At 48.2% G+C, this 27,806-nt stretch overlaps 1 protein-coding gene across 4 annotated transcripts; it reads left to right on the forward strand.

Moving 5' to 3' along the window:
* Nucleotides 1-111: 111 nt before the first annotated feature.
* Nucleotides 112-27,806, forward strand: CUNH19orf47 (chromosome unknown C19orf47 homolog). Of its 4 annotated transcripts, XM_041653678.1 has the most exons (12): nucleotides 137-204; nucleotides 2,804-2,922; nucleotides 4,201-4,322; nucleotides 6,380-6,431; nucleotides 9,122-9,209; nucleotides 9,295-9,409; nucleotides 11,177-11,258; nucleotides 16,979-17,116; nucleotides 19,935-20,084; nucleotides 21,843-21,913; nucleotides 24,183-24,528; nucleotides 25,182-27,806. In XM_041653678.1, exons 3-12 carry the CDS (start codon nucleotides 4,278-4,280, stop codon nucleotides 25,277-25,279), a joined length of 1,185 nt encoding a protein of 394 aa, XP_041509612.1. In that variant the 5' UTR covers nucleotides 137-204; nucleotides 2,804-2,922; nucleotides 4,201-4,277; the 3' UTR covers nucleotides 25,280-27,806. The 4 variants fall into 4 exon arrangements, with proteins under 4 accessions (XP_041509611.1, XP_041509613.1, XP_041509610.1 ...); XM_041653676.1 differs by having other exon boundaries at nucleotides 134-204; nucleotides 24,183-27,806; XM_041653677.1 differs by lacking the exon at nucleotides 2,804-2,922 and having other exon boundaries at nucleotides 112-204; nucleotides 24,183-27,806.

The following is a 27,806-nucleotide window of genomic DNA, read 5'->3' on the forward strand; positions in this document are numbered from 1 at the left end:
CACGTGACAACAGCGATCGACGCACTCTCTCGCTGGTTGGCGGCTACGAGGGCTAGAGCGGCCAGGTGGGCGGGCCAGTCAGATCCGGTATCAAGGACAGGACTTCCGGGGCGGGCGGCCCAGGCGGTGGGAGGAGTGGCTGACGGTTGGCGCGACCCGGAGGGCGGGCAGGCGGCTCTCGGGGGTGCGGGCCCGCGGGGCCAGGTGAGGTGCGGGCCTGGGTGGCGGGACTGGGTTGGAGGAGGCTGGGGATGGAGATGCAGAGTGACCAATGGTCTGGAGTCCCAGTGCGGACCACACTGTACGACCAGATAAGTGATTTCTTTTTCCGAGTCTCAGTTTCCTCCTCTGTACAATGGGGCCCGAAGCAAACTGTAGTACCCTTTTAATGGAACGTCAGCTCGTGCACGCCACGGCTGCTCCCAGAGCTCCCGTCGTTGCTCTTCCATCCTTGTTAAAACTGATGATGGGTACATGCGCGGAAGATGGCCGGGCTAGCAGGGTTCGAATCTCAGCTCCCTGTGCAGCACTAGGACTGTGTCTTTACCTCTCGGAACCCTAGTTTCCTCTGCACAATGATAGTCTCAGCTTCGTAGGTTCATCGTGCAGGTTTTGATGAATGTCTTTGGCAAACCAAGAGCTCAGTAGATTGGGATTGTAGTAGCTGCGAGTCCCAACAAAATACAAGGGAAGTCCAGAGAAAGCAAGGAAACAGCCGGGAAGATCGACACCCTGATATTTGCCGAGTATTGAAGTAGAGATTTAAAGTACTAACAGATGCATGTTCCTCAATTTAAAAGGGGAAATTTACATCGTTATCCTACTTGGGAAATTAACATTGCTTGCCAGGAGAAGGGAAACTTAACTTAAAATACAATAGTAATAGACCAATCTCTTCAGTGTGGGCAGTAAATGAAAGATATTTGAAAACTGGACGATTTATTTATTTATGAGACTGAGTTTTTCTTTTTCTTTTTTTTTTTAAGATTTATTAATTTATTATGTATGTATCCCTGCATGACAGAAGAGGGCACCAGACCTCATTACAGATGGTTGTGAGCCACCATGTGGTTGCTGGGAATTGAACTCAGGACCTTTGGAAGAGCAGGCAGTGCTCTTAACCACTGAGCCATCTCTCCAGCCCAGAGACCGAGTTTTTCTATGCAGCCCTGATGATTTCTTTTTTTTTTTTTAATTTATTTATTTATTATGTGTACAACATTCTGCTTCCCACACACCAGAAGAGGGCGCCAGATCTCATTACAGATGGTTGTGAGCCATCATGTGGTTGCTGGGAATTGAACTCAGGACCTCTGGAAGAGCAGTCAGTGCTCTTAACCTCTGAGCCATCTCCAGCCCAGCCCCGATGATTTCTTTCTTTATTTATGAGGCCGAGTTTTTCTATGCAGCCCTGATCATTATTTATTTATTTATGAGACCGGGTTTTTCTATGTAGCTCTGGCTGTATTGTAATTCAGTAGACCAAGCTAGCCTCCAGTTCACAGAGATCCACCTGTCTCTGCCTCTGCCTCCCAAGTGCTGGGATTAAAGGTGTGATCCACAATGTCTGGCTGGCTAAATAGTCATACTTGGTGCCCATCTCACACCTGTATGCAACTAACATTGGGTTAGGTCCACAACTCACTAGTTTAGTTAAGATTTAACTTAATATACTTACTATGTGCCATACATAGTTGTAGGAACTTTGAGTTTGCACATTCTATCCCCCTAACACCTTTTTAATTTTTTAACTAATTAATTTTTTTTTAAGATGGTTTCTCTGTGTAGCTTTGGAGACTGTCCTGGAACTTGCTCTGTAGACCAGGTTGGCCTCAAACTCAGCTATCTGCCTGCCTCTGCTTTCCAAGTGCTGGGATTAACGGCGTGCGCCACCACCACTGGGCTTAAAATTTCTAAAAAGATAGGTTTTAGCCGGGCGGTGGTGGCGCACGCCTTTAATCCCAGCACTCGGGAGGCAGAGGCAGGCGGATCTCTGTGAGTTCGAGGCCAGCCTGGTCTACAAGAGCTAGTTCCAGGACAGGAACCAAAAAAGCTACCGAGAAATCCTGTCTCGAAAAATCCAAAAAAAAAAAAAAAAAAAAAAAGATAGGTTTTGCCGGGCGATGGTGGCGCACGCCTTTAATCCCAGCACTCGGGAGGCAGAGGTAGGCGGATCTCTGTGAGTTCGAGACCAGCCTGGTCTACAGAGCTAGTTCCAGGACAGGCTCCAAAGCCACAGAGAAACCCTGTCTCGGAAAAAAAAAAAAAAAAAAAAAAAAGATAGGTTTTATTATGTGGATGTGTGTGTTAGGTCAGAGGAAAACTTGACCTGGTGGCCTTTACCTTGCCTCTGAGAACACCTTTAAAGACTTTCCATCCTTCATGGACACTGCGGAATTTGTGTGGAGATTAGGACAGCCTTTGAGAGTCAGTGCTGTCCATTGCATGGGATGGGACTCCTGTGGTCTGAGTTGGAGGCAGGCAGGCCCCCTTGAGTAGGTTATCTTATCTTTTTTTTTTAAGTATTTGCTAGGCACATGCTCCGACATTGAACAGTTTCCCAGCCCTGGACTTTTTGGGGTAGGGTCTCTTTGTGTAGCACACCTGGCCTGGAACTCAAAATTTCAGCCTCAGTTTCCGAGTTTTGGGATTACAGGTGCCTGCTGGTGTGATGGGTAGCAATACCATCGTTTAGATGGCTTTGAGAGGTGAGTCCCAGAAAAGTATAGCAAAACCAGACCTCGGTTTAAGCTCCCCGCCCCCTCTCTTTACTTCTCCACTCTTCTTGGTTTCTTTGAGACAGGACCTTGGTATTTAGCCTTGGCTGTCCTCAAATTCTTGGAGCTTCTACCGCAGCCTCCAATACCATGCTCTTGATTCAAGTCTCCTAAGGACATAAAAGCATCTGGACTCTTGTAAATGGTAATTCCTTGAGTTTTTTTTTTTTTTTTTAAATATTTATTTATTTATTTATTAAGTATACAATATTCTGTCTGTGTGTATGTCTGCAGGCCAGAAGAGGGCACCAGACCTCTTTACAGATGGTTGTGAGCCACCATGTGGTTGCCGGGAATTGAACTCAGGACCTTTGGAAGAGCAGGCAATGCTCTTAACCACTGAGCCATCTCTCCAGCCCCCCTAATTCCTTGAGTTTTAAACATGTTAATTTTGTCAATTTTCACTATTCAGAAAGAGATGAACTTGTAAAATATTAATCTGTGTGTGGGCCCATGCTCATTTGTGTGTATGCTCATGTGCAGGTGTGCGTGTGTGTGTGCACTTGCTCATTTGTGTGTATGCTCATGTGCAGGTGTGCGTGTGTGTGTGCACTTGCTCATTTGTGTGTATGCTCATGTGCAGGTGTGCGTGTGTGTGTGTACATGCCTGTGGATGCCAACCCAGTCCTTCTTTACCTTATGTTTGAGTCAGGGTCTCTCATTCAATGTGCAGCTCATGCATTTGGGCAGACAGGCTGGCCACTGAGCTCCAGGGATCCTCCTGTTTTCCCCTCCTCCATGCTTGGCTTTATAAGAAGTAGGTGGTGGGGATTTGAACTCAAATCTCATGCACAAGACTAACTGAGCCACCTCCCCAGCTGGGGAGATGAACTTTTTAAAAAGAGGATTCATTTATTTTTCTGCATATGTGTATTTACCGGCCTGTGCGTGTTTGCACCATACGCATGCCTGATGTGCTGGGAGCCCATGCTGTTGGATCCCCTGGGACTGAAGTTACAGGTGGTTGTGGCCTGCTGTGTGAGTGCTGGGAACCAGACCAAAGCAAGGAGCTGTGTTAACCCCTAGCCACCTCCCTGGCCCCTGGAAATGGATTTTTAAGATAGTAGGGAGAAGAAGCTCCGTGCCTGGAAGATAGAGGCAGAAAGATGATGAATTCATGACCAGTTTGACTAATTCAGGAGACCCAGTTTCACCAAACTAAAATAGGCAAAATGGTGTTAGGGAGCTGAAACTGAGTTGACAGCGACTTCACTGCCCTAGGGAATTCTGGTTTAGGATTAAGTGAGGCTTTCCAAGGAAAGGCTGGTTATGCCTGCTGTGTAGCAGTCCCTCGGTCTCCAGTCAATGGACTGACCTGAGTTCAGTCCTGGTTCTGCGGCGACCCTGCTGTGTTTTCTTGGGCTTACCATGCTCTCTGTCTTTAACTTTATTTCCTCTTTTTGCTCATTTTTCTTCCTCCCAGGCTCACCATGCAGAACCACTGAGATGTGCATATTCCCAGTTCCTGGCACAGAGTAAACACTCGCGAGGGCCTGCTCCATGGGCTTCGGAATCAGAGAGAACTCGCTTCGGAATCTCAGAAAGGTCAGAGTGCATATGGCACTTGGCAAGTGGCTGTTCCTTGCTGAGTCAGGTGTGGTTTTAATTGACGAGAACGGAACTAATAATAGTCTTCCCCTGTGAGGCTGTTGGAAGGCATCTTTGTGGTGCTCTGACCTGGTGGCTACTTGGTGCTTGGTATGTGACATGTCCTGACTTTCTCAGAGATGTTTCTTGAACTGTTATTGGTGTCAGATCCAGAACTTGCTGTATAGGAAGGCTAGCCTTGAACTTCTGATCCCAAGTGCTGGGACTGCAGGTATGTGAACCTGGTGTGTATGGTGCTGGTGATTGAGCCCAGAGCTCATTTGTGCTAGGCAAGTACTCACCCAATGAATTACCCCTGTAGCCCCACCTACCTATCGAGACTGGGTCTTGCTGTACAACCCAGGCTAGCCTTGAACATGCTATGTAGCTTGGGCTGGCCTCCAAAGCTCTTCAACCTCCTTTAAACAATTGATCATCTCAGTGAAAACTGGTTTTCCATTCCTTTGGAGCCTCTTGGGGTCTGGTACCCCCTTCCACTCCATCCCCTTCCAGTCTGGCTCTTAAGCACACTGGAGGAGCTTCTGGCTTAGGACACTAGACTCATTGTCCCCTTTTCTGGAACACTTTTCCTCTAAAAGAACCACACACTCACTGACCTCCCCCAGGTCTCTACGTGACATCTCAGTCTTGGCAGATCAGCCTCTTGGAATGGCTCCCGCTCTTCCCCGGCCATCCATGCTTTCTCCACAGCCACTGCCTTTCTAGCTGTTTGGTTTGCTGTCTGTCCCCTGCTTCTCTGCCCCAATTGGGCTCCATGGTTTTGTCCTCCTCGGGATGGTGAAGTATCTTCCGCATTGAAGGTTCTTGGGAAACCTGTTTGTTTGTTTATTTATTTTGCTGAGGACCAGACCCAGCCTTGCATACGCTAGGCCAAAATTTTGTCACTGAGCTACATACCAACTAAATCTTTTGTTTTATGTTTGATGCAGAGTCTTATGTATCCTAGGCTGGCCTCGAACTCATTAGCCTTCTGTCTCAAGTCTTCTGAATGCTGGGATTTCAGACACTCTACCCTGCCTAGTTTCTGTCTTATGTTTGAGAAAGAGCCTCACACTGGATATAGTGGCATACTCATTTAGTCCCAGCAATGCGGGGTGGGCAGAGACGGGATCTCTGAGTTCAAGTCCAGCCTGTTCTACAGACTGAGTTCTAGCACAGCTAGAACTGTCAACATCCAAACAAACAAATAGAAAAGGTCTTGTTTGTAGCCTGGGCCATCCCCCTGCCTCAGTTTCCTGAATGGTGGGTAGCAGGTACGTGCCACTGTGGCTGACTTAGGGAGTTTCCTTTGAGCTGTGAGTGGGTCCATATGCTTGGATTTGGGGCCACTATTCCAGCTGGACCTGTCATGGTGTGAGGAATGGAAGCTTGGACATTGGCCTTCTGTGCTGGTACCTTTATGTCAACCTGCCAGGGTCATCTGGGAGGAGGAATCTCAATTGAGAAAATGCCTGCATAAAATTAGCTTGTAGGCAAGTGTGTGGTGCATTTTTTTCATTGATGATTGATGTGGGACGGCCCAGCCATGGTGGTGTGTGGGTGGTGCCATCCCTGGGCAGCTGGTTGTGGGCTTACAAGAAAACTTGACTGAGCAAGCCATGGGAGCCAGCCAGTGAGCAGCACCCCTCTGTGGCCTCTGCATCAGCTCCTGCCTCCAATTCCTGCCTTGAGTTTGTGCCCTGACTTCCCTCTAAGATGGACTACAAGCTGTAAGATGAAATAAACCTTTTCCTCTCCAGGTTGCTTTTTGTCCTAGTGTTTATTACAGCAATGGAAAGCCTAGCTAGGACACCATCTTTGAGCTCCTCCCCAGGCAGAGCCGATAGCTGCTATGGCAGCTCTGTCCCAGGCTGACATCCTGCCAGCTGCTTCAGGCTATTCTTGGGTCGTGAGCCCCTAGTCCAGGAATGCTCCTCTGGCAGGCAGGCCGGCAGCACCGGGAGCCTCAAACTCTCTGTGGGTCGACAAATGGGACCTCTCCTTCTATCTTCCAGGCTCCAGGAAGCAGAGTCAAGGCCAGGGAGACGATGGTCTCAGTGACTATGGGTGAGTCTGGTTTCCCTGCAGGGCCCTTGTGCCCTCCTTTCTGGGGGTATGGTCTGGGTATAGAAAGATGAAGCAGGAAGGTTGGAAACAGGCAGGAACAGCTGTGCTCTCCTGAGGTGGGGGTGGGGCTGGAGCCTGGCTGTGTTCTTCCTGAGTTGGGCCTGCTGCATTAGGAGTTTGGCCTGGAGAACTTCATAAGACCCTCTGGTCCATGCTCCACCTGGCCTGCTAGAGCCTCAGTTTTTCTACCTGTGAGTTAGAGATGGTAATCCTGCCACCTGGATTGAAGAGATTACCGTATGTAGAATCTTGGGTGCATTCCTCAACAGATGTTATTTGTGCTTGATGCGAGACAGCCCCAGATTATCTCTCTTCTCTCTTTCCTGAGATACAGGCTCAGGCTAACCTGCTACTCCTGGAGCCAAGGGTGACCTTGACCTCTTTTCCTTTCTGCCTTTTCCTCCAGTGCTGGGCTCATAGGCACTACCACCAGCCTGGTTAGCTTACTTGCTCCTTCTCTTGCTCTTAGTTTTTTTGGTAGGGGAAGACATAGTCTCCATATGTGTCCCAGGCCACTTTCAGTCTTCCTGCCTTAAGCTCCCGAGTGCTGGGTTATAACTGTGTGCCAGCACACCCAGATCCCCCGCTCTTTTTTAGGTTGTCTGTTGGGATTGTCAAGGCACAGAGATCACATGGTGACTTAGGAAAATGTTGAGATCTCTTGCACATGTACGAAAATCCATAGCCGGGCAATGGTGGCTCATTCCTTTAATCCCAGCACTCAGGAGGCCGAGACGGTTGGATCGTTGAGTTTGAGGCCTGCCTGGTCTACAGAGAGAGTTCCATCAGGGCTACACAGAGAACCTTGTCTCAGGGGAAAAAAGAAAAAGAAAAAAGGAAAATTCATAAAATATATTTGTATGGAATTAAAAGCAACTAAAAGACAAACATTTAGCAGGGCCCAGGCTTTGAGTCTACATAAACAAAACCATGCAGTATATAATGATGTGTAACTGAGAGCACCTGTGGGGCTAAGCAGAACTAGTGTCTTCCTTTTTAATGCTGTGTAGTATTTCACACGATGTTTACCGATGCCACTGTCAAGGGATATTGCTTAGGGCTTGAGGTGTAGCTAAGTGGTAAAGCACTTGCCTAGGATTCCCTGTGAGGGACTTGGGGTATAACTCAGTGTTATGGTTTACTGAGGGTAGGAGGAGGGGCTCTCAGAGCTAGAATAGAGCCCTTAAACTGCCATTCATAAGGCCTGTCCCATCCTCATCACTGAAGATAGGCATACAGTAAAGGAAATTGTTTTGTTCTGGGATAGACGTCTGCAGTGTATATTCTTGACAATTTCTCTTGAGGTTACTAGGTAACCTCATCCTGCCCGAGTCTAAGATACACTGTTACACAATGTAACATTTCTGGGTAGGAGCTACATTTTTTTTTATTTGGAGACAAATTTCTCTTGATCGTTCACGGTGCATCCTAGAGTTGTCTCAAACCCACCACTTCAGCTTCCTGAGTTCTGGGATTAAAGGCTCGCACTACCTCCTGTGGCCCAAATATTTCTTTTCTTTTTTGGTTTTTCAAGTCAGGGTTTCTCTGTAACAGCCCTAGCTTTCCTGGAACTTGCTCTGTACACACGGCTGGCCTTGAACTTTCAGAGATCCACCTGCCTCTGCCTCCTGAATACTGGGATTAAAGGCATGAACCACCACCACCCAGTGGCCCAAGTATTTCTTAATGGCCACTGGTTTATGACAGCTCAATTGGTCACATGTTTGCCTTTTCTCTGTAATACACAGCACGGTTGTGTGAGCCTGATGTAGAGATTCTGCAGCTCCTTGGACATCAGGCTCTGTCGGGCCTTTGTGGGTGGTGCACACTTGTGATCCAGCACAGGAAGGCACGAGGATCAGGAGTTCAAAGTCATTCTTTGCTACCTGGTGAGGTCAAAGCAAGCCTGAGACCCTGTCATTTTTTTGAGACAAGGTCTCACTATATAGCCTTGGCTGTCTTGGAATTTGATGTGTAGACCAGGCTGGTCTTGAACTCACAGGGAGAGCCCTATTGGCCTCTGTCTCCTAAGGTGTGAGCCACCATACCAGCTGAGACTCTGTCTTTGAAGAAATAAAAATAAAAAAGAGGGATTCAAGGGATGCAGCGGGGATTTAGCTTGGTTAGCACAATGCTTGTCTCACTTGCACAAAGCCCTGGGCTCCACCCCCAGCCCCACCTAAACTGCGTGTGGTGGCCTCCACACGTCGGGGTGGGGAACCAGGATTGAACCAGTCAAGCTTCCTGATAACACGTGAATGTGAGTCTCTCCCTCAGGCTTGGTTGCTCCCTGCTAAGGCCATAGACTGACTCCAGGACCTGGGCTCCTCATTGGGCAGGGGATGAGAGCTATCAGGCCAGACGAGTGGGATAGGGCACCAGGATAGGGTGGAGGATAGGAGAACAAGATGGAAAAGGATTGGGAACTCGGGAGCATCATGTCCTGGCATGTTCCCAGCTTCTCAGGTCCCAGCTTGGGGAGTCACTGCCTGTTGACTCACAGGCGGTCAGGGGTTCTCATTCTACTGAGAGTTGAGCGCCCACAGTGTGAGGCTGGCATCAGGAGCTCAGTCTCTGGGAACCACCGCTGCTGCAGTCTGCTGCGAATGACTGTCCTGTCTGACCCACAGCCACTTCTGAGTGGATCCAGTTCTTCAAGGAAGCTGGCATTCCCCCAGGACCTGCTGTCAATTATGCTGTGATGTTTGTGGATAATCGGTGAGGAGACTGCTGGGACTGGGAAACGGGGTAGGAGGAGGTAGGAGCTTGCTGGGCGGGACCTCATCACTGTCCTCCCCTGTAGGATCCAGAAGAGCATGCTGCTAGATCTCAATAAGGAAATCATGAACGAGCTGGGCGTGACTGTAGTGGGTGACATCATTGCCATCCTCAAGCATGCCAAGGTGGTACACCGCCAGGTAGGTGCTCTTCTGTGCCTCTTACTTCCTGGGGAAAGTGTGAGACTGGAGGCGGCTGTTGTGGGGCCCGGTAGGAGGCCTGGCGGCAAAGGAATGTGCAGTGTTCAGAGGTAGGTTCAGCTCTTTGCTGTGTGACATCGGGCATGTTGCCTGACTTCGCTGAGCCTTGTTTTCTCTGTCTTTCATATGCAGTGAGGCAAAATTAATTTTGTGTTTCTTTTTCCATTTTTCACGTGTGTGATATATACACATGGGCACATATGGATTGTGGATGTTCATATGTGTATGTGTGCATGTAGAGGCCTGAGGTTGATAAAGGGAATTATCCTCAATCACTTTTCCGCTTTATTCAGTGAGGCAAGGTCTCTCAGTCAAACCCAGAGCTTGCTGATATGGCTGCCAGGTGCCTTGCCCCTCACAGTAACTTGTAGAGACAGGCCTCCAACCATGCCTCATCCTGGACCCTGCAAAGAGGACCTCCTCAAGCAAGAGGCATCAACTCAGTCGGAGAGGCAGCGAGCAAGACATTGTATTTCTTTAAATTTTAGATTGAGAATTAAAATATATATATATATATATATATATATATATATATATATTGAATAGATGTGCGTGTGATGGATGTGTGGGCATATATGTTTGGTAGTCAGAAGACAACGCTGGAGTGGGTTCTCTCCATCATTTGAGTCCCAAGGATTAACTTAAGTCATGAGGTGACATCAAGTGTCTTTACCTGCTGGGCTATCTAGCCAACCCAGGGTTGTAGCTGGCTTTCTTTTCTGCCACCAACCACCTCCTGAATCATGACATGGAGACTTACTAGTTATGAGTGCTCAGCTTTATCTTGTGCTTGTCCCACTAGCTCTTATAACTTAACTGTTTTTCTAAATCTGTGTTTTGCCTCAGGGCTTTCTACCTGTTTTTCATTCTGTACGTCCTACTTCATATCTGGCTGGTAGCTGCCTCCCTGGCTGGCCCCGGGCATCTCTCTCTCTTTCTCCCTTGTTCTCTCTTCTCTGCTCTCACACCTAGATTTCTCCCCCTCCTTATTCTCTCTGTCCACTAGCCTTGCCATCACTCTGCTGCCTACCTTTTGGCCATTTAGCTTTTTATTAGGTCAGTCAGATACCTTAGGCAAGCAAAGTAAAACAGCAACACATCTTCATAGTTATGCAAGTATAGCATAAACAAATGACACATCTTTGTCTAGTTGAATAAACATCCCACAGCACAGGGTACTTTCTTTTTGCCCAGAGCATAGTGTAGAGTTGGAGAGATGGCTCAGAGGTTAAGATTGCTCGCTGCTCTTCCAGAGAACCCAAGTTCAGTTCTTAGCACTAATGTTAGCAAGCTCACAACTGCTTATAACTGCACTTCCGGGGATCCCATACCCGTGGCCTCTGCAAACACCTGTACTCATGTACACCATATACACACACGCTTAAAACTAAAAATGGATTCAAGAACACCACCAGAGCAGAACAGACAGAACAGCTTTTTTTATTTTTTAATTATTTTTTTTAAGATAGGGTTTCTTTGTGTGGCCTTGGCTCTCCTGACACTAGCTCTATAGCCCAGACTGGCCTCAAATTCACAGGGATCCGCCTGCCTCTGCCCTCTGAGTGCTGGGATTAAAGGTGTGCACCACCACCGCCCGCCTGGCAGAACAGCTTTTAAGGTCTACACCGGTTGTGTTCTGACCCTCTGGGTGCTGCTTGGTTCTCTAGGTCCCCTGTTCTGGGCTAACCTGCTACCTCTCATTTCCAGGACATGTGCAAAGCTGCCACTGAATCAGTGCCCTGCAGCCCCAGCCCCCTCCAGGGTGAGCTTCGCCGCGGTGCCGCTAGCGGTGAGTTGTGTCTGTTCAGTCTCTTCCTGTACATACAGAGGTAGAATCAAAGCCATTGATGCCCCCTGTAAGGGACCAAACAAGCTAGGCAGGGAGTGACTGTTTGAGTAAGCCCCTTTGAGACAGAGAGAGAGAGAGAGAGAGAGAGAGAGAGAGAGAGAGAGCGCGAGAGCGCTCACAAGACAAAGTGTCTGAGAAAGTTTAGAGGACATATTGTGTGTTAGTTCTCTCCTTCTACCATGTAGATCTTGATGCTCAAACTTGGGTCATTAGGCTTGGCTATAAGCACCTGTTCCTTTGAAGTCATCTTTCTGACTTTTTTCTGGCCCCCAATCCCTTTCCTTTTTAAAAAACCAAAGGTTTATATAGCTGACACTGTCCTGCCTTAGCCTCTTGCTTCTGAGATCATCACAATGGATGTATTTCCTTTGGTAGTGCTGGGCGTGCAGTCTAGAGCCTGTGCAAGCTTGTCAGACTGATCGTGCACGCTGCTGTTCCTTCCACTCAGCTACACCTCTGTCCATATTCCCTACCTTATATATTCTCAGTCCATATTCCCCACCTTATATATTCCCAGTCCATATTCCCTACCTTATATATTCTCAGTCCATATTCCCCACCTTATATATTCTCAGTCCATATTCCCTACCTTATATATTCTCAGTCCATATTTCCCACCTTATATATTCCCAGTCCATATTCCCTACCTTATATATTCTCAGTCCATATTCCCTACCTTATATATTCTCAGTCCATATTCCCTACCTTATATATTCTCAGTCCATATTCCCTACCTTATATATTCCCAGTCCATATTCCCTACCTTATATATTCTCAGTCCATATTCCCTACCTTATATATTCTCAGTCCATATTCCCCACCTTATATATTCTCAGTCCATATTCCCTACCTTATATATTCCCAGTCCATATTCCCTACCTTATATATTCCCAGTCCATATTCCCTACCTTATATATTCTCAGTCCATATTCCCTACCTTATATATTCTCAGTCCATATTCCCCACCTTATATATTCTCAGTCCATATTCCCCACCTTATATATTCTCAGTCCATATTCCCCACCTTATAAATTCTCAGTCCATATTCCCCACCTTATATATTCTCAGTCCATATTCCCCACCTTATATATTCCTTTGTCCTAATTTGCTTGGTGTTTGTTGTTGTTTGGCTTGTTTGTTTGTTTTTCAGAACTTACTATGTAGACCAGGCTAGCCTTGAACTTAGAGATTCACCTGCCTCTGCCTCCCAAGTGCTGGGATTCTAGGCAAGCACCTTCACTTTCCCCACCAGGTAATAAAGTATGACTAGAAGCAACTTGGGGAGGAAAGAGTTTGTGCAGCTTACATGTCCTGACCAAGACCTGCAGGCAGAGGCCACGGAGGAATCGCTGCTCCTCGACTGCTCTCCAGGCTGCATGCACCTATCTTCTCTTTTTTCTTTCTTGAAATAGTGTCTCACTGTGTAGCCTGGTTGGTCTTGAACTCATAGAGATCTGTTTGTCTCAGCCTTCTGAGTACTGGGATTAATTAATAGACATTGTTCCACTATCAAGTTTACACATTCCAGGACCAACCACATGCCAGGAATGGCACTGCCTATAGTGAGGTAGGCTTTCCCACACCAGTTATCAATCAAAAAACTGTCCCCACAAGCTTGTCTATAGGCCAGTTCGATGGAGACATTTTTACCTCTTCCCTGGTGCTTCTAGTTTGTATGAAGTTGACAAAAAAGCTAATTAACCATGCTTATAAAAAATGTGTTTATTATTTACATTTATTTATTCAGTGTTTGCATGTCTGGGGAGTATTTGTGTGCCATGACAGAAGTGGTGGCTAACGGACCCTTAGTTGTTCTCCTCTTCCACCATGTGGGTTCTAGGCATCAGGACCTTTACCCATGTTACTGCCCTTATTCACTGAGCCGTCTCAGTGGCCCCCATGTTCCTTTTTCAGGACACCTTGTTTACTATAATCCGTTGAGTCATTTGCTGAGCTCACAGCCAGCACCACCGTGACTCATTCCAGAACAAAGCTTGTGAGCCACACATGTTCCCATGAAGCACATCGTGGCCTTACAGTGTGCTGGGTGTTATTTAAAGCTATGCAGTCCCCAAGCAAAAACAAAAAAGAGACTGACCAGTTTTTACATTCCTAGCAGTAAGTAGACCATGGAAAGACACTTAGGGGAGCTGACACCAGAAGGCCACAGGGTCTGTTGGACCCAGGCTGGGAACATGTACTGGTGCTGGTGCAAATCTGTGAACAGCTACGGGAGTGCCAGGTGTGTTGGTGCAGGGGTTGTAGGGAATCGCAGTGAGCAGATGAGTGCACACAGACTGAAGACCTGGGCGACAGACAGACAGACAGACAGCGCTGGGCTAGAACTCACCTGGCACAGTGCTCACCTAGCATACATGAGACCTTGGGCTCATCCCCAGCTCCAAACAACCCAGGCACTGTGGTACACGCCTCTAATCTCAGCACTCGAAAGTGGTAGCAAGAGGTTTATCATTTAAAGTAGGGGGTTGGGGAGATGACTCCGTAATTAAGAACACTTAATGCTCTTCCAGAGGACTTGAGTTCAATTCCTAGCACCTACATCAAGTAGTTCACAAATGCCTGTAACTCCAGCACCAGGGATCTGACACCCTCTTCAGGCCTCCAAAGAAACCTGTATGAACATGGCTCTCTTTCTCTCTTACACACACCTAAATAAAAAATAAAGTTTAAAAGTAAAAAAGAAATTCAAAGTAATGAGTTTGAAGCCAGCCAAGGATACATGAGATCCTATCTCAGAAAAGAAGAAAAGAAAAAAAAAAGGTGGGGGGGGGGCTTGCAAAAGGTTCTTGCTATGCAAACCTGGCAACCTGAGTTGTCTAGAACCTGTGAAAATCAAAAGGAAAGAACTGACAGAAAACTTGTCCTTTGACTTCCACATCTGTTCTGTAGGGCTTGAGCCCCGGCTTCCCCCCAATAGAAATTACCAAGAAGCTGTACACTTAATCCCAGAACTCAGGAGGCAGAAGCAGGTGGATCTCTTGATTTTGAGGAGTTTAATCCCAGCATGTGGAGGCAGATCTCTGAGTTTTAGGCTCTCTTGATCTATGTAGAGAGGTCTGGGCCAGGCAGGGGTGCACAATGAGATTCTGTTTCAAGATAAAACAATGTGTGTGTGTGTGCGCGCGCGCGTATGCACTCGTCCTGGGATATATATATATATATATCCTCAGCTCTCAAGTAAAGATGGCTGCTGTGGTGCACATCTGTAATCCCAGGTGAGATGGGAGGTGGAGACAGGAGAGTTCCAGGATGCTCACAGGCAGTTGGCCAGGTGTATGTAGTCATAGACATTTACTTCTCCGTTTATGAGTTTGCTGGCCATTGTGCTCGGATCCAGCTCACAGGTCTCTGCAGGTCTGACATCTAGGTTGAGGGATGGCTTCATCTACACATCTCATTACTGGCTTGATGTCAGCTGGAGTAACAGAGGTGACTTGGCACCTTCCATCATGCAGCAAGCTAGCCTAGTTGTGTTCCTAAAAACAGCCTCAGAAGGCAGGCCCCAGCACTAGGACCTAGGGAGTCTCCGCTGTTGTGACACTGCTCTTGTACCATTGGACAAAGCAGAGTCACAAGGCTGTAGGTAGAGTCAGTGGCAGGGCACACCCAAAGGTGTTGGTGTAGGGAGGATGTAGAAATGAGACTTCATATCTCTAATAAGCCCACATCACATATACAGAAAAGGTTTGGTCATAATGGCTTTGCTGGCTGGGGTGTAACTCAGCTCTAGAGTGTCTGCTTAGCTTTTGAGGCCCTGTGTTCTAGCCTCGGCACTAACTCATTAAAAGCTCCTGAATAGCATTCAGTATAAAATAGCCGATAGCCAGCATCCCAAGCAGAGACAAGCATGGCTCTCCTAGGGCAACCACCTTCCTGGCCACCAGGAGTATAGATGAGTTTTGCCCATCTTTAAAGGGTCTGCCCATAACATTTTCTGGGTGCATTTTTTTCTTCTCCCTCTCCCTCCCTCCCTTCTCTCCTCCCCCTCCATACCTCTTTCCCTCCCTCCATCTATCCCTTCCTCCCTTCCTTCTAAGACAAGGACTCACTATATAGATACAGCCCTGACTGGCTTGGACTGCATGTAGGCCAAGTTAGCCCTGAATTTACAGAGATCCACCTGCCTCTGCCTCCCAAATTCTGGGATTAAAGGCGTGTTCCATCATGCCTGGCCTAAACGCCTTTTATAATCTCAAGTAACACAAAAATGAAACCAAAGCTGTACATGATGGCTCGTGTATAATCCCAACACTCGGGAGGCGAAGGCAGGAAGATTGCCTAGGTTATGTTGTGAGTTGCAGGCCAGCCCAGAGTGAGACAAAGTCTTTTTTGTTTGTTTGTTTTTGTTTTGAGACAGGGTTTCTCTGTAGCTTTTTTTTTTTTTAAGATTTATTTACTTATTATGTGTACAGTATTCTGTCTGCATGTATGCCTGCACATCCGAAGAAAGCATCAGATCTCATTACAGATGGTTGTGAGCCACCATGTGGTTGCTTGGAATTGAACTCAGGAACTCTTTTTTTGTTTGTTTGTTTTTTCGAGACAGGGTTTCTCTGTGGCTTTGGAGCCTGTCCTGGAACTAGCTCTGTAGACCAGGCTGGTCTCGAACTCACAGAGATCCGCCTGCCTCTGCCTCCCGAGTGCTGGGATTAAAGGCGTGTGCCACCTTCGCCCGCCCGCAGGAACTCTTGATGAACAGTCAGTGCTCTAAACCTCTGAGCTATCTCTCCAGCCCTCTCTGTAGCTTTGAGCCTGTTCTGGAACTCACTTTGTAGACCAGGCTGGCCTTGAACTCACAGAGATCCACCTGGGATTAAAGTGTGCAACACACAACTCCACCACTTGGCTGAGACAAGTCTTTATAAAGAAAAATCCTGTCAAGGGGCTGGAGAGATGACTCGGTGGTTAAGAGCCCTGGCTGCTCTTCCAGAGGTCCTGAGTTCAATTCCCAGCAACCACATGGTGGCTCACAACCATCTGTAATGAGATCTGGTGCCCTCTTCTGGCATTCAGGCATACATGGAGGCAGAATGTTGTATACATAATAAATAAAATCTTTAAAAAAAAAAGAAAAGAAAAGAAAAATCCTGTCAAGTGATAAGGACTGGGGGGATGGAGAGATGGCTCAATGGTTAAGACCAGAGGACCTAGGTTCAATTTCCAGCACCCACATGGCAGCTTACAACAATCTGTACTGCAAGATCTGACACCCTCTCAAAGACATACATACATACAGGTAAAACATCAATGCACTTAAAATAAAAATAAACTGAGAACTGTGGAACAAAGCATGTCATGGGTCAGGTAGCAGAAGCTAAAGGTGGTCCTGGTGACGTAGGATGTTAGAGGAGTTTTCTCTGAGGAGTAGACATGATAAGCTGGTGCCTGGGAATATGAAGATACCGAAGATACCTTCCAGGTTCCTGTTCATCCTTTACATCATGAGGATGGAGCAGTCACAAGGTGACTGCCGCTGCTTCTTCCTGATTCAATCTAGTGCTTTCCCTTGGCAGCCAGGCTCCAACGCTGTTGGGTTGAGAACTCACTCCTAGACTGGTCTTCAGAATTCTCACCGCCATTTTCCAGTCCCCTCTCCGGGTACCCACATCACGACTGGACTCACTTCTTTCCTCCCACAGCTGCTTCTCGAATGATCACCAACAGCCTGAACCATGACTCTCCACCCCACACTCCGCCAAGGCGCTCGGACACCAGCAGCTCCAAGATCTCCGTCACCGTGTCCAACAAGATGGCAGCGAAGAGTGCCAAGGCTGCCGGTGAGGGCTCTTGGGCAGAATTGCAGGGGGATATGGGTGAGCAGGTGTGCTTGCATGAGAGAGAGAGAGAGAGAGAGAGAGAGAGAGAGAGAGAGAGAGAGAGATTCAGAGACCACCCAAGGGTCATTGACCTCTGTGAACTTGATCAAGTCTTGTTTTTCTCTCTCTTTTTTTAATTGAATGTATTCATTTACATTACATCTCCTCCCCCTATTCCCTCCTCTGTTTCTGTTCAGAAAGGGGCAGGCCTCCCGTGGGTGTCAACAAAGAGTGGCTTATCGAGTTGCTGTAAGACCAAGCTCCTCCCCTTGTATTAAGGCTGGGCAAGGCAACCCAGTGTGAGGAATAGGTTCCCAGAAGCTAGCCAAAGTGTTGGGGACAGCCCCTGCTCCCACTGCTCCACAAGGAGACCTCTTTGTTTGTTTTAACTTAAAGATTTATTTTTTAAATTATGTGTATGTCTGTGGTTGTGTGCTTGTGTGTACAGGTATCCATGGAAGCCAGAGAGTGGTTTTCCTGAAGCTGAAGTTATAGGCCGTTATGAACTGTCTGATGTGGTTGCTGGGATCTGAACTTGGGCCCTCTGCAAAAGCAGTCCTTGATCTGATGCACTGAGCCATATCTCTAGCTCCCTGTTACTGTTTCTAGAGGGTAGTGGTGATGTCTTGATTTCAAGGAAAGTGAGAAGCTCTCCAAGATAGACTAGAGACCTGGCTTTTCCACTTCTTAGTAACTGAGGCTGGCCTTGAAATTGTTATATAGCCAGGAGGACTTTGAACTCCTGTTCCTCCCGCCTCCCATGTGAATATTCAAACCTCAAGCATGGATCACCACACCTTTTTATGCAGTGCTAGGGGATCGAACCCAGGGCTTCTGTGCACGCTAGGCAAGCCACGCCCCAGCCCTCATCACTTCTTGCCTGCTGTCTTCCAGCTCTTGCCTGTGACCTTCAACCTGCAGCGTGCTTCTGCTTGAGTTTTTCTGACTACCCTCTGTCCAGGGCTTCAAGCTGGTAGTGGGACTCAGCCTTTGGCCTCTCGAACTTTGCTGCTCTCTGCCGTGTTCTTGGCCCTTTGTTGCACCCATTCCCATTTCCTAGTGTCATAAGGCACCTGTGGAAACTGAGGCCCAGGGAAAGGACTTCACTTTTCAGCTGCCCAGTAGTTCTCATCACACGCTATCTGTTGCCACTGTGCTGGCTTTGTCTTTGCCGTGTGTGTGTGTGTGTGTGTGTGTGTGTGTGTGTGTAAGCACCTTCAACTAGAAGGTAAAATTAGTTGCTGGTTGTAGTGGCTCACACCTATAATACCAACATTTGGGAGGGTGGAGGCAAGAGGATTGCTGTGAGTTTGCATCCAGGCTAGGCTACAAGCTCAAGTTTTTGTCTCATAAAAAGAAAAAAGATTCTGGGACTAGACTGTAGCTAAGTGGTAGAGTACTTGCCTAGCATACACAAAACCCTGGATTCAATCCCCAGCATCACAAATAATCTGTAAATAAAAGTAAGTAAGGGCCAGGTAGTAGTGGCGCACGCCTTTAATCCCAGCACTCTGGAGGCAGAGGCAGATGGATCTCTGAGTTCGAGGCCAGCCACGTCTACAGAGCGAGTTCTAGGATGGCCAGGGCTACACAGGTAGATCCTGTTTTGAGAAACAAACAAACAAAAAGTAAATGTGAAAATCTAGATATGGTGGCATACACCTCTAAGTCAAGCATTCAGAAAGCAGAGGCAGGGATCATTTCAAATTCAGGTTTGGTTTGTTTTATATAGAGTTCCAGGCTAGAGTTACAACTGACCAAAAAGGAAAAACAGAAAGTTAAAAGTAGTTAATACAATGCTGAGACAGTGGTGGCACATCCCCCTCCTGACACTGTGAAAGGAATTCGTTTTTGTATTTGAAGTATAAAGTGTGTTAGAACATGCTGGAGTGGAGAAACTGAGGTAGGAGGATTACAAGTCCCAGACCAGTGTGGGCTACATTGTGAAACCCTGGCTTTGCAACAGAAAAGAAGTATAACTTCGGGTTGGTGACACAGTTCAATCCCTGGGACCAACACAGTAAAGGGTCTCTCCACATGTGTGCACACACACATTATGATTCTTTCCTTGTTTTATTTGGTATGGATGTTTTGTCTGCAGTGTATCTGTGCATCACATGAATGCCTAGTGCCAACAGAAGCCACAGAGGGCATCTGGTCCCCTGGAACTGTAGTTACAGATGGTTGTGAGCTGCCGTGTGGGTGCTGGGAATTAATCCTAGGTCCTTTGGAAAACCAGCAAATATTCTTTAACCACTCAACCATCTCTCCAGCCCCAACATATAGATTTCAAAGTATAATTAATTCTACATAATCCTTGAACAGTAAGTATGGACCTTGTGCTTGTTGAAAAGTGAAAGCACAAAACAAATCGGCAGAAGGCACAAGCACACAGCTCTGAAGGCAGCACCGCGGGGTCTGACGATCCCCATCCCAGTGGGTCCTGTAGTCTACAGCGTCTGGGAAGCCACTGCCACTTGCAAATCCCAGGCACATCTGTGGTTTAGCCACACCAGATGACTGATGTCCTCCGTGACTCAGTCTGGTGATGGGGGCAGCTGTGCACATGAACCATCCCGTCTCACAAGTAAGGAGATGAAAGACACTGGTCTGCAGCTGGGCATTATCGTGCATGGCTAAAGCCCCTCCAGGGCTAAAGCAGCAGGATTGTCAGTGGAGGCCAGCCTGAGCTACAGATTGTCTTGTCTATAGCTAGGTTCCCCCCACACCCTCCAGAACATCTATCCCTGAAGGAGCTAACCCCATGTCTCCTCACCAGCTCTGGCCCTCAGGGAGGAGGAGAGCCTGGTTGTTCCTACCAAGAGGCGGCGGGTGACAGCCGAGATGGAGGGAAAGTACATCATCCACATGCCCAAGGGGACCACCCCCCGTACACGCAAGATCCTGGAGCAGCAGCAGGCAGCGAAAGGTACAGGCTGTGTGGGCTGCAGATGGGGCTCTCTTAGCTTGTTGCCTGGTGATGGTCTTCCCAGTAGGTGGGGCTCAGAGGGGAGCAGGTAACAGGGCCTTTGGCTAAGGGGACAGTGACCACAGAGGAAGAGACTCTGCTGTCATCCTGCCATTCATGAAGCTGGACTCCTCATGTCTTGTCCCTGGAAGGCAAGGACAAAAAGACAGTTAGGGCTGGCCTGGGAAGCAAGTGACCATACCTGGTTAAGGGTAGGTCTGTAGTGGACACCAGCACTGTGAGGCAAAGCAGGAGCTCATCTCCTGGAAGAATTCTAGATGGTGCATGTCCTCTTCCTGGGTCCCATACCCATGGTGTTGTCCCTCTCTAGAGTAGGATGTATGGGTCTGCCTGTATCACTGCAACTATGCCCCTAGAGAGGCTCTGTTCCGTTTCCTTCACTTTATTTATATTTACTTAGTCATTTATTTTGTGTTTTTTTCCAGATAGGGTTTCTTTGTGTAGCCCTGGTTATCCTGGAATTAGCTCTGTTGACCAGACTGGCCTCAAACTCAGATATTCACCTGCCTCTGCTTCCTGAGTGCTGGGATTAAAGGCGTGTGCCACCATCACCTGAGCTGGTGGTTTATTCTTTTTAAATGATTGTTTGTTTCCATAGTATTTTGGGCTATGACTCAGGAACGCTGTGTTGGTGGAATGTAGGGATTATTTATTTATCTATTTATTTATTCATTTTGAGATAAGATTTCTTAGTGTAGCTCTGACTGTGTGTAGACCAAGCGTGTGGCTTTGAACACAGAGTGCCCACCCATCTCTGCCTCCAGAGTACTGGGATTAATAGCGTGTGCCACCACTGTGCTGCTGAGATGTAGGTTTTATTTAATAGAGTACTCAACACCATTCATCACGTTCTGCCAGTTACCCACAATTGCCAGCATAAAAGGAACAAGTGGAGGTTAAGAACTCTTTACCCAAAAGCTGGGTGTGGTGCCACCTAGCTATAATTCTAGCTTTTGGAGGTATAGGTAGGAGAATCAGGAGTTCAGGGCCAGCCTCAGTTACATAGTTCAATGTTAGCTTAGGCTCCATAAGACCCATTCTCAAAGAAACACTTCCTTCCACATCAGCTTAGACAGAGGCATAGTGATTTCAGGTATCAATCTTCATTGATTGTTTTAGTTAGGGTTATTATTGCTATGACGGAGCACCATGATCAGAAACAGGTTGGGGTCTTAGAATTCGGGAGAAAAAAAAAAGAAAAAAAAAAAACAGATTGGGGAGGAAAGGTTTATTTGGCTTACATTTCCACATCACTGGAGGAAGTCAGGACAGGAACTCAAGCAGGACAGGAACCTGGAAGCGGGAACTGATGCAGAGGCCATGGAGGGGTGCTGCTTACTATCTTGCTTCCCATGACTTGCTCAGCCTTCTCTTGTAGACCTGATCAATCACTAAGAAAATGCCCTTCAGGCTAGCTACAGCCCATCTTACGGGGACATTTTCATAATCAAAGTTCCCTAGTCTTTGATGACTGTGGCTTGGGTCAAGTTAGCCAGTTCATTGATCTTTCCCAGATTTGACACTTGTGAGTTTGTGTGAAGGTCAACCTGAGCCTCCAGTGTAGTTGCAGAGCCTGAGCCAAGCATGGTCTGTCCCTGCTAGGTCTTCCCACCTTGGCGTCTGCTCTGTGGGCAGCCTAGACATGGTCCCATGGAACCACTAGGCAGGTACTGCCTCATGGTGCCACTTTTCTCCCAGGTCTCCATAGAACATCCGTGTTCGATCGCCTTGGTGCTGAGACCAAAGTAGACACTACGACAGGGACTAAGGTGAGTCTGGTGTGCTGGGATGACTCACGTGACCCAGTGTCGGTCCTGTCAGTGTGCTGCTTGACTCCGTGTCTGTGTCCCAGGTGTCTGCATTCTCTTCCCACGTTTGAACCCACATTTTCTCTTTGGCTGTGGTGGACTTCCTGTGTGCCCTGTCTTTCCTCCGCTGATCTGTAGGCCAGCCCCAGTTTATTTGGCTGCTAGATTTCTTTCTTCTACCCCCAGGTCCCAGCTAGTCTCAGGATCTTCTACTGTAGCTACTTCTATCTGAGCTTCCAACTCAGCATGCCTGCCATCTGCATCTAGTCAGCTGAATGCATTCCAAGTCAGATGACCTCATCTGTCCATGTCTGCCACCTTGGCCTGCCTGGGTAGATAGGGTCCCACACTTCTGCCATTAGCCCGCTAGCCTTGTCCTCACAGTTACAGCCATGCTGCCATACGAAGAGGGAGTTTAACTTTTTTGTGAGTCTCATATAGCTCAGAGTGCTCTGACACTGTGTAGCCAAGAATGACTTTGAACTCCTGCCTCTGCTTCCCAAGAGTTCAAATGACAGGCATGTGCTGCCACACCTGGCTTCTTTAGGACTGGATGTTTTTTGTTAGTCTCTCCTGTAGCCTAGGCTGGGCTAGAACTCATGATCATTCTCCTTCAGCTTCATGAGTACTGAGATCACAGACTAGCACTTGTACTTCCAAGGTTTTTTTGTTTGTTTTTCTCTCAAGACTGGGTTTCTCTGTAGCTTTGGTGCCTGTCCTGGAACTAGCTCTTGTAGACCAGGTTGTCCTCCAACTCACAGAGATCTGCCTGCCTCTGCTCCTCTAGTGCTGGGATTAAAGGTGTGCACCACCACCGCCTGGCTGTTTTTGTTTTTTTTAACTGCCTACAACACTGAACAAAGCCTATTCTTATTGCTGTAACCAGCAGTTCCCTAGGCTCTGGGAATGGTGTGTAATACCATTCGAGCTCACATTCACTGTGTGTATGGCCATTTGTACCTCAGTTCCTAAATCTATAGTGTCAGTTCACAGGGCGGCTGTGGGTGTCAGCAGGGGCTGGGACACAGGACATGGCAAACGCTCCTTAGGTATCAGAGTGGATGCTGTGGCTTTCACTGAGTCTCATGCTCACCATGGGAGAACTACCTCCCTGAATCTTACCATGATGGTGATGGTAACACAGGCCCATAGAACTGGTCCAGCCATTTGAGGTTTTAGTGAGTGCTCAGAAAGTGTGATTGTCACTTCTGCCTTAGGAACCAAGTGTATACTTTTTGCTCTGCTTGCTCATCTTGAAGAGCCTGCAATTCCTGGCATCTCTGAGAAGACCTGATTGTGCCTGATTTGCAGCATGCTACTCCCCTTCAAATGCTGGCAGTGACAGTCCACGTCCGTCATCCCAGCACTCAGGAGACTGAGGCAGGGGGATCTCAAGTTTGAGACCATGGGCTATGTAGTAACCCCTGTCACAAAAAGTAAAGAAAAAGAAAATTCATGAAGACATGCTGTCCTTCATAGCACATGACTGACTGTTGAACTTGTAGAATCAGTGGAGTTATTTCTGATGCTGCCTACTCCACTGCACTATGACTCCAGGAGGGGCTGGCCAGGGTTGTCCTGACCAGCACAGTATCCTCAACACTGTTCACCCTAGGCCAAGGTACAGTGTCTGCTAAGTAAATGACCCTGTAAGGGGCTGGGGTGTGGTTCAGTGGTAGAGAATGTCCCAGCAATGTCTTGGGGCCCTGAATTCTATCTGAGGCATGACACAGTTAACAGCTAAAATGGCTGGAGAATGTTTGAGTGCTCACCCTGCCCTTGGCAGGGCCCTCCTGTTTCTCTCTGTCTTTTTTTTTTTATTTTTTATTTTTTATTTATTTATTATGTATACAATATTCTGTCTGTGTGTATGCCTGCAGGCCGGAAGACGGCACCAGACCCCTTTACAGATGGTTGTGAGCCACCATGTGGTCGCTGGGAATTGAACTCAGGACCTCTGGAAGAGCAGGCAATGCTCTTAACCACTGAGCCATCTCTCCAGCCCCCTCTCTGTCTCTACTGAGTCCCTGCCATTCAGCTTTCAGAGCTCCAGTGGCCTGTGCTCTTTCCTAAGGAACCTTCCCTGGGCTTCCTAGCTTCTGGTCCCCTCATGACGCTTCCCCTCACATAGGATGGCACTGCCCTGCACGCCGACTTCTTAGAGGCCAGCATAGCGTAGGCAGCCTGCCGAGTGACTAAGTGGCCCACTGCCTCTCCTCTCACTCTACAGCCCACAGGAGTTTTCAGCCGCTTAGGGGCCACCCCGGAGATGGATGAGGATTTGGCCTGGGACAGTGACAATGACAGCAGCAGCTCTGTCCTGCAGTATGCTGGGGTCCTAAAGAAGCCAGGACGGGGCCCCACCAAGGCCAGTCCCCAGCCAGCACTGACTGTCAAAGCCAAAGCTACAAGCTCTGCAACCACAACAGCTCCAAGACTGCGGCGCCTGGCGCTTCCCTCTCGTCCTGGACCAGAGAAGAAGCCAGAGTCCCTGCCCAAAGTCAGTGTCCTTCAGAGACTGGGCAAGACTGCTGTTGTGGCTGAGGCCCAGGACAGCCAGGTTACAAGCACCAAGAGTAAGTCCTCAGCTGAGGTCAAGTTCGCCATTAAGAGGACACTGGTAGGGCCCCGGGGGAGCAGCTCTATTGAGAGCCTTGGTGCCCAGATGGACCATGCAGGCGCTGTGAGCGTGTTCAAAAGACTGGGCCGAAGGACCTTCTAGCTGGCACGCAGGGTGGGGTGCAGCATGCAATGGCAGGCAGGTTCCTGCTTCTGTCCCTTCCAGCCTTCCTGCTCTTCCCAGCTCTAGATGACACAAAGCCTGGCTCTTTCCAGCATTCATGCTGGTTCCAAGCACTTGGGTACACAGGCATTTCCCCTGGTTTTGGATGTTCCTGTGGCCTGACCTTGCCTGCTCTGGGACCCTCCCTTTCTGTGTCGTCGTGTCGTCCCCCCCCCCCCCCCGTGCACTAGCCGTGGCCTTGGCAGATTCTCCTTTTCTACCTCTCCCCAAAGCCAAGTGCCCTGCCCCTTCCATGCAGCCCACCCCCACCAGCAGCTTCTGCTGCCTTATGTCTTCCTGTCCTGGCTACCCCACCAGAGGTGTCACCTGGAGGCACCCCCTTTGCCCTACCCTGTGGCTTCCCTTCCTCCCCCCTTCCCCCTGCTGTAGTGTCTCTCTTCTCTTCACTCTTTTCATTTCTCTTCTGTTTTCTGTCCCTGTGGCAAGGCCCGACCGTCCGCTGCATCCTGCCTGACCCTCCTGCACCTCTGACCTCCCAGCGGCCCCCTCGTCGACGGTGGCGTCGAACCTGTAAAGACTGTTAGCTGCCTTCCATTCCCAGGCTGGAGGGAGGCCCCCCATCCTGGCCTGCAGCTGGGGCACCTCCGTTTCCCTGCCCTGGCCATCTTTTTCCTTGGTGGGTGGTGGGCAGCAGACACTGGGGAGGGGAGGGGTGCTGGGGGAAGGTGACAGCTGTTTTAATATATTTTTGTGACTTCTAAACTGTCCTTCCCCCTCCTTCAGTGGGAGTTGCAGGTCTGTTCTTCACACCTCACCAACACAGCCAACACCCTGGGGTGGGGCAGGTGAAGGGCATAGTGGTGACAACACCAGAAAGCCATCTCCTCCCATCCAAGTGGAGTGGTCTTTCACTGGCTTCTCCATCAATTTCACCTGTTCTGCCACACTGCCTGTGGGTGGCTTGGTTTTATTTGAGATAGGATCTCATTATATAGCCCTGGCTTACCTGGAACTTGCTATGTAGATCAGGTTGGCCTCAAATTCTCAAGAGACCTGCCTGTCTGCAAGTGCTGGGATTAAAGGCTTTTGCCCTCATACCCAGCCGGATTTCTTTCCTTTTTCTTTCTTTTTTCTTTGAAACTCAAGATGGCCCAAACTTGATATATAGTTGAAGAAGACTTGGAATGTCTCTCTTTTAAAAACATAATTATTTTGTGTATATAGATATGTTGCCTCTGTGTGTGTATCAGGCACATGAGTGCCTGATGATTCCCATGGAGACTGGAAGAAGATTTTGGGTCCCCTGGAAATGGAGTTAAGGATGGTTGTGAGCCCCTATATGGTCTCTGGCAACCAAACTTAAGTCCCTGTAATAGCAACAAATGCTCTTAACCACTGAGCCATGTCTTCTACCCCTGCTTTGAGTTTCTAATTTTCTACTCTCTACTTTGAGACTTGTGACAGCTAGGCCTATGCTGCCATTCCAGGGTTGTGTGTGGTGCAGGAGACTAGGCCCAGGCTTTACATTGATACTCTTGTTGGCCTTTTTCTCTCTGCTTTCTTTTTGAGACAGTGTGTTACTCTGTAGCACAGGTTGACTTCAAACTCAGGATTCCCTTGCCTCTACTGGACTGAAGCAATTTACAGGCATGGGCCAACTACTAACAGCCTCTCAGCTGTCCTGAGGTGGTGCTGCGCAAAGACACAGGGCCGAGGGATGAGGCTTGGCCAGTACCACTGTCGTTGTATAGTCAGAAGATTTTGACGTGACACCATTGGGTGAACTGGGGATAAGAAGAGGTAATTTTTCAAACTTCAGAAGAACGTTCTGACAGAAAGACAGACAAAGGCAAAGGCCTTGAGGTGGGGCAATGACCAGGAAGATGGCTGGCCATGAGAACTGCATGGCTGCTAGTGGCAGCGATGGAGAACGAATGGGAAGAACAGGGTGGGGAACAGTTCTAATTCACTGTGTAGAGGCACCTGGTAGAGTGGGTATGTGTATAATTCCAGCTTCCGGGAGACTGAGGCTTGAGGCAGAGGCAGGGGGCGGATCTCTGTGAGTTCAAGACCAGCCTGATATACAGAGCAATATTTCCAGGACAGCCAGGACTACAAAGTGAAGCCCTATCTCGAAAAACCAAAAAGAAAAATATAGTTTTCTCTCATACATTATATACAAACTGAAGTTTCCCCTCCTTCCACTCTTCCCAGTTTGCCCAACTCACCTCTCTTCTCCCCTAGGTCCACTCCTCTCTTTTCCTTCAAAAACAAGGATAGGTCTTCCAGGGATATTGCTCCAAACATGGTATAACAAATCACAATAAGACAGACCCTCTCAAGGCTGGACAAGGCAATCCAGTAGGAGGGAAAGGGTCCCAGTCATAGGCAACAGAGACAACCCCCTATTCCTACTGTTGGAAGTCCCACAAAAACACCAAGCTACACAGCCATAACATATGCAGAGGACCCAGTTCAGACCTATTACAGGGTCTGTGATTGTTGCTTCAGTCTCTGTGAGCCCTTACAAACCCTGCTTAGTTGATTCTGTGGACTGTGTTCTCATGGTGTCCTCAACCCAACCCTTCTGGCTCCTACAATCCTTCCTCCCCTACTTTGGGGTTCTGCCTAGTGTTTGGCGGTGGGTCTCTGCATCTGCTCCCATCAGCTGCTAGAGGAAGCCTCTCTGATGACTATTGGGTAGGCACCAGTCTATTAGTATAGCAGAATATCATTAGGGATCATTTAATTGACTTTTTTTTCCCAGTCATGTTTGGTTCTGTCCTGGATCTATGGGCTGTTCAGCTTCTGGGTCCTGCATCTAGCTTGAACCAGGTGTGGGCTCCAGAGGGAACTTTGCTGTTTATTTTTCTTCTAATGCTGGGGATCAAATCTAGTGTCTTTCACACGCTAACAACGCTAGCAAGTGTACCAGCTGTCAGTTTCTAAACATCTCCTCTTAAATCCTTCTTTATGTCCAGGAGGTGGTAGCGCACACTTTTAATCCCAGCACCCGGGAGGCAGAGGCAGGCGGATTTCTGTAAGTTTGGGGACAGTCTGGTCTACAAGAGCTAGTTCCAAGACAGCTGGTACTGTCACACAGAGAAACCT

This window comes from Microtus oregoni, unplaced genomic scaffold, assembly GCF_018167655.1.
Source record: "Microtus oregoni isolate MIOR12 unplaced genomic scaffold, Mior012 000006F_ref0000085, whole genome shotgun sequence".
NCBI classification, from domain to species: Eukaryota; Metazoa; Chordata; class Mammalia; order Rodentia; family Cricetidae; genus Microtus; species Microtus oregoni.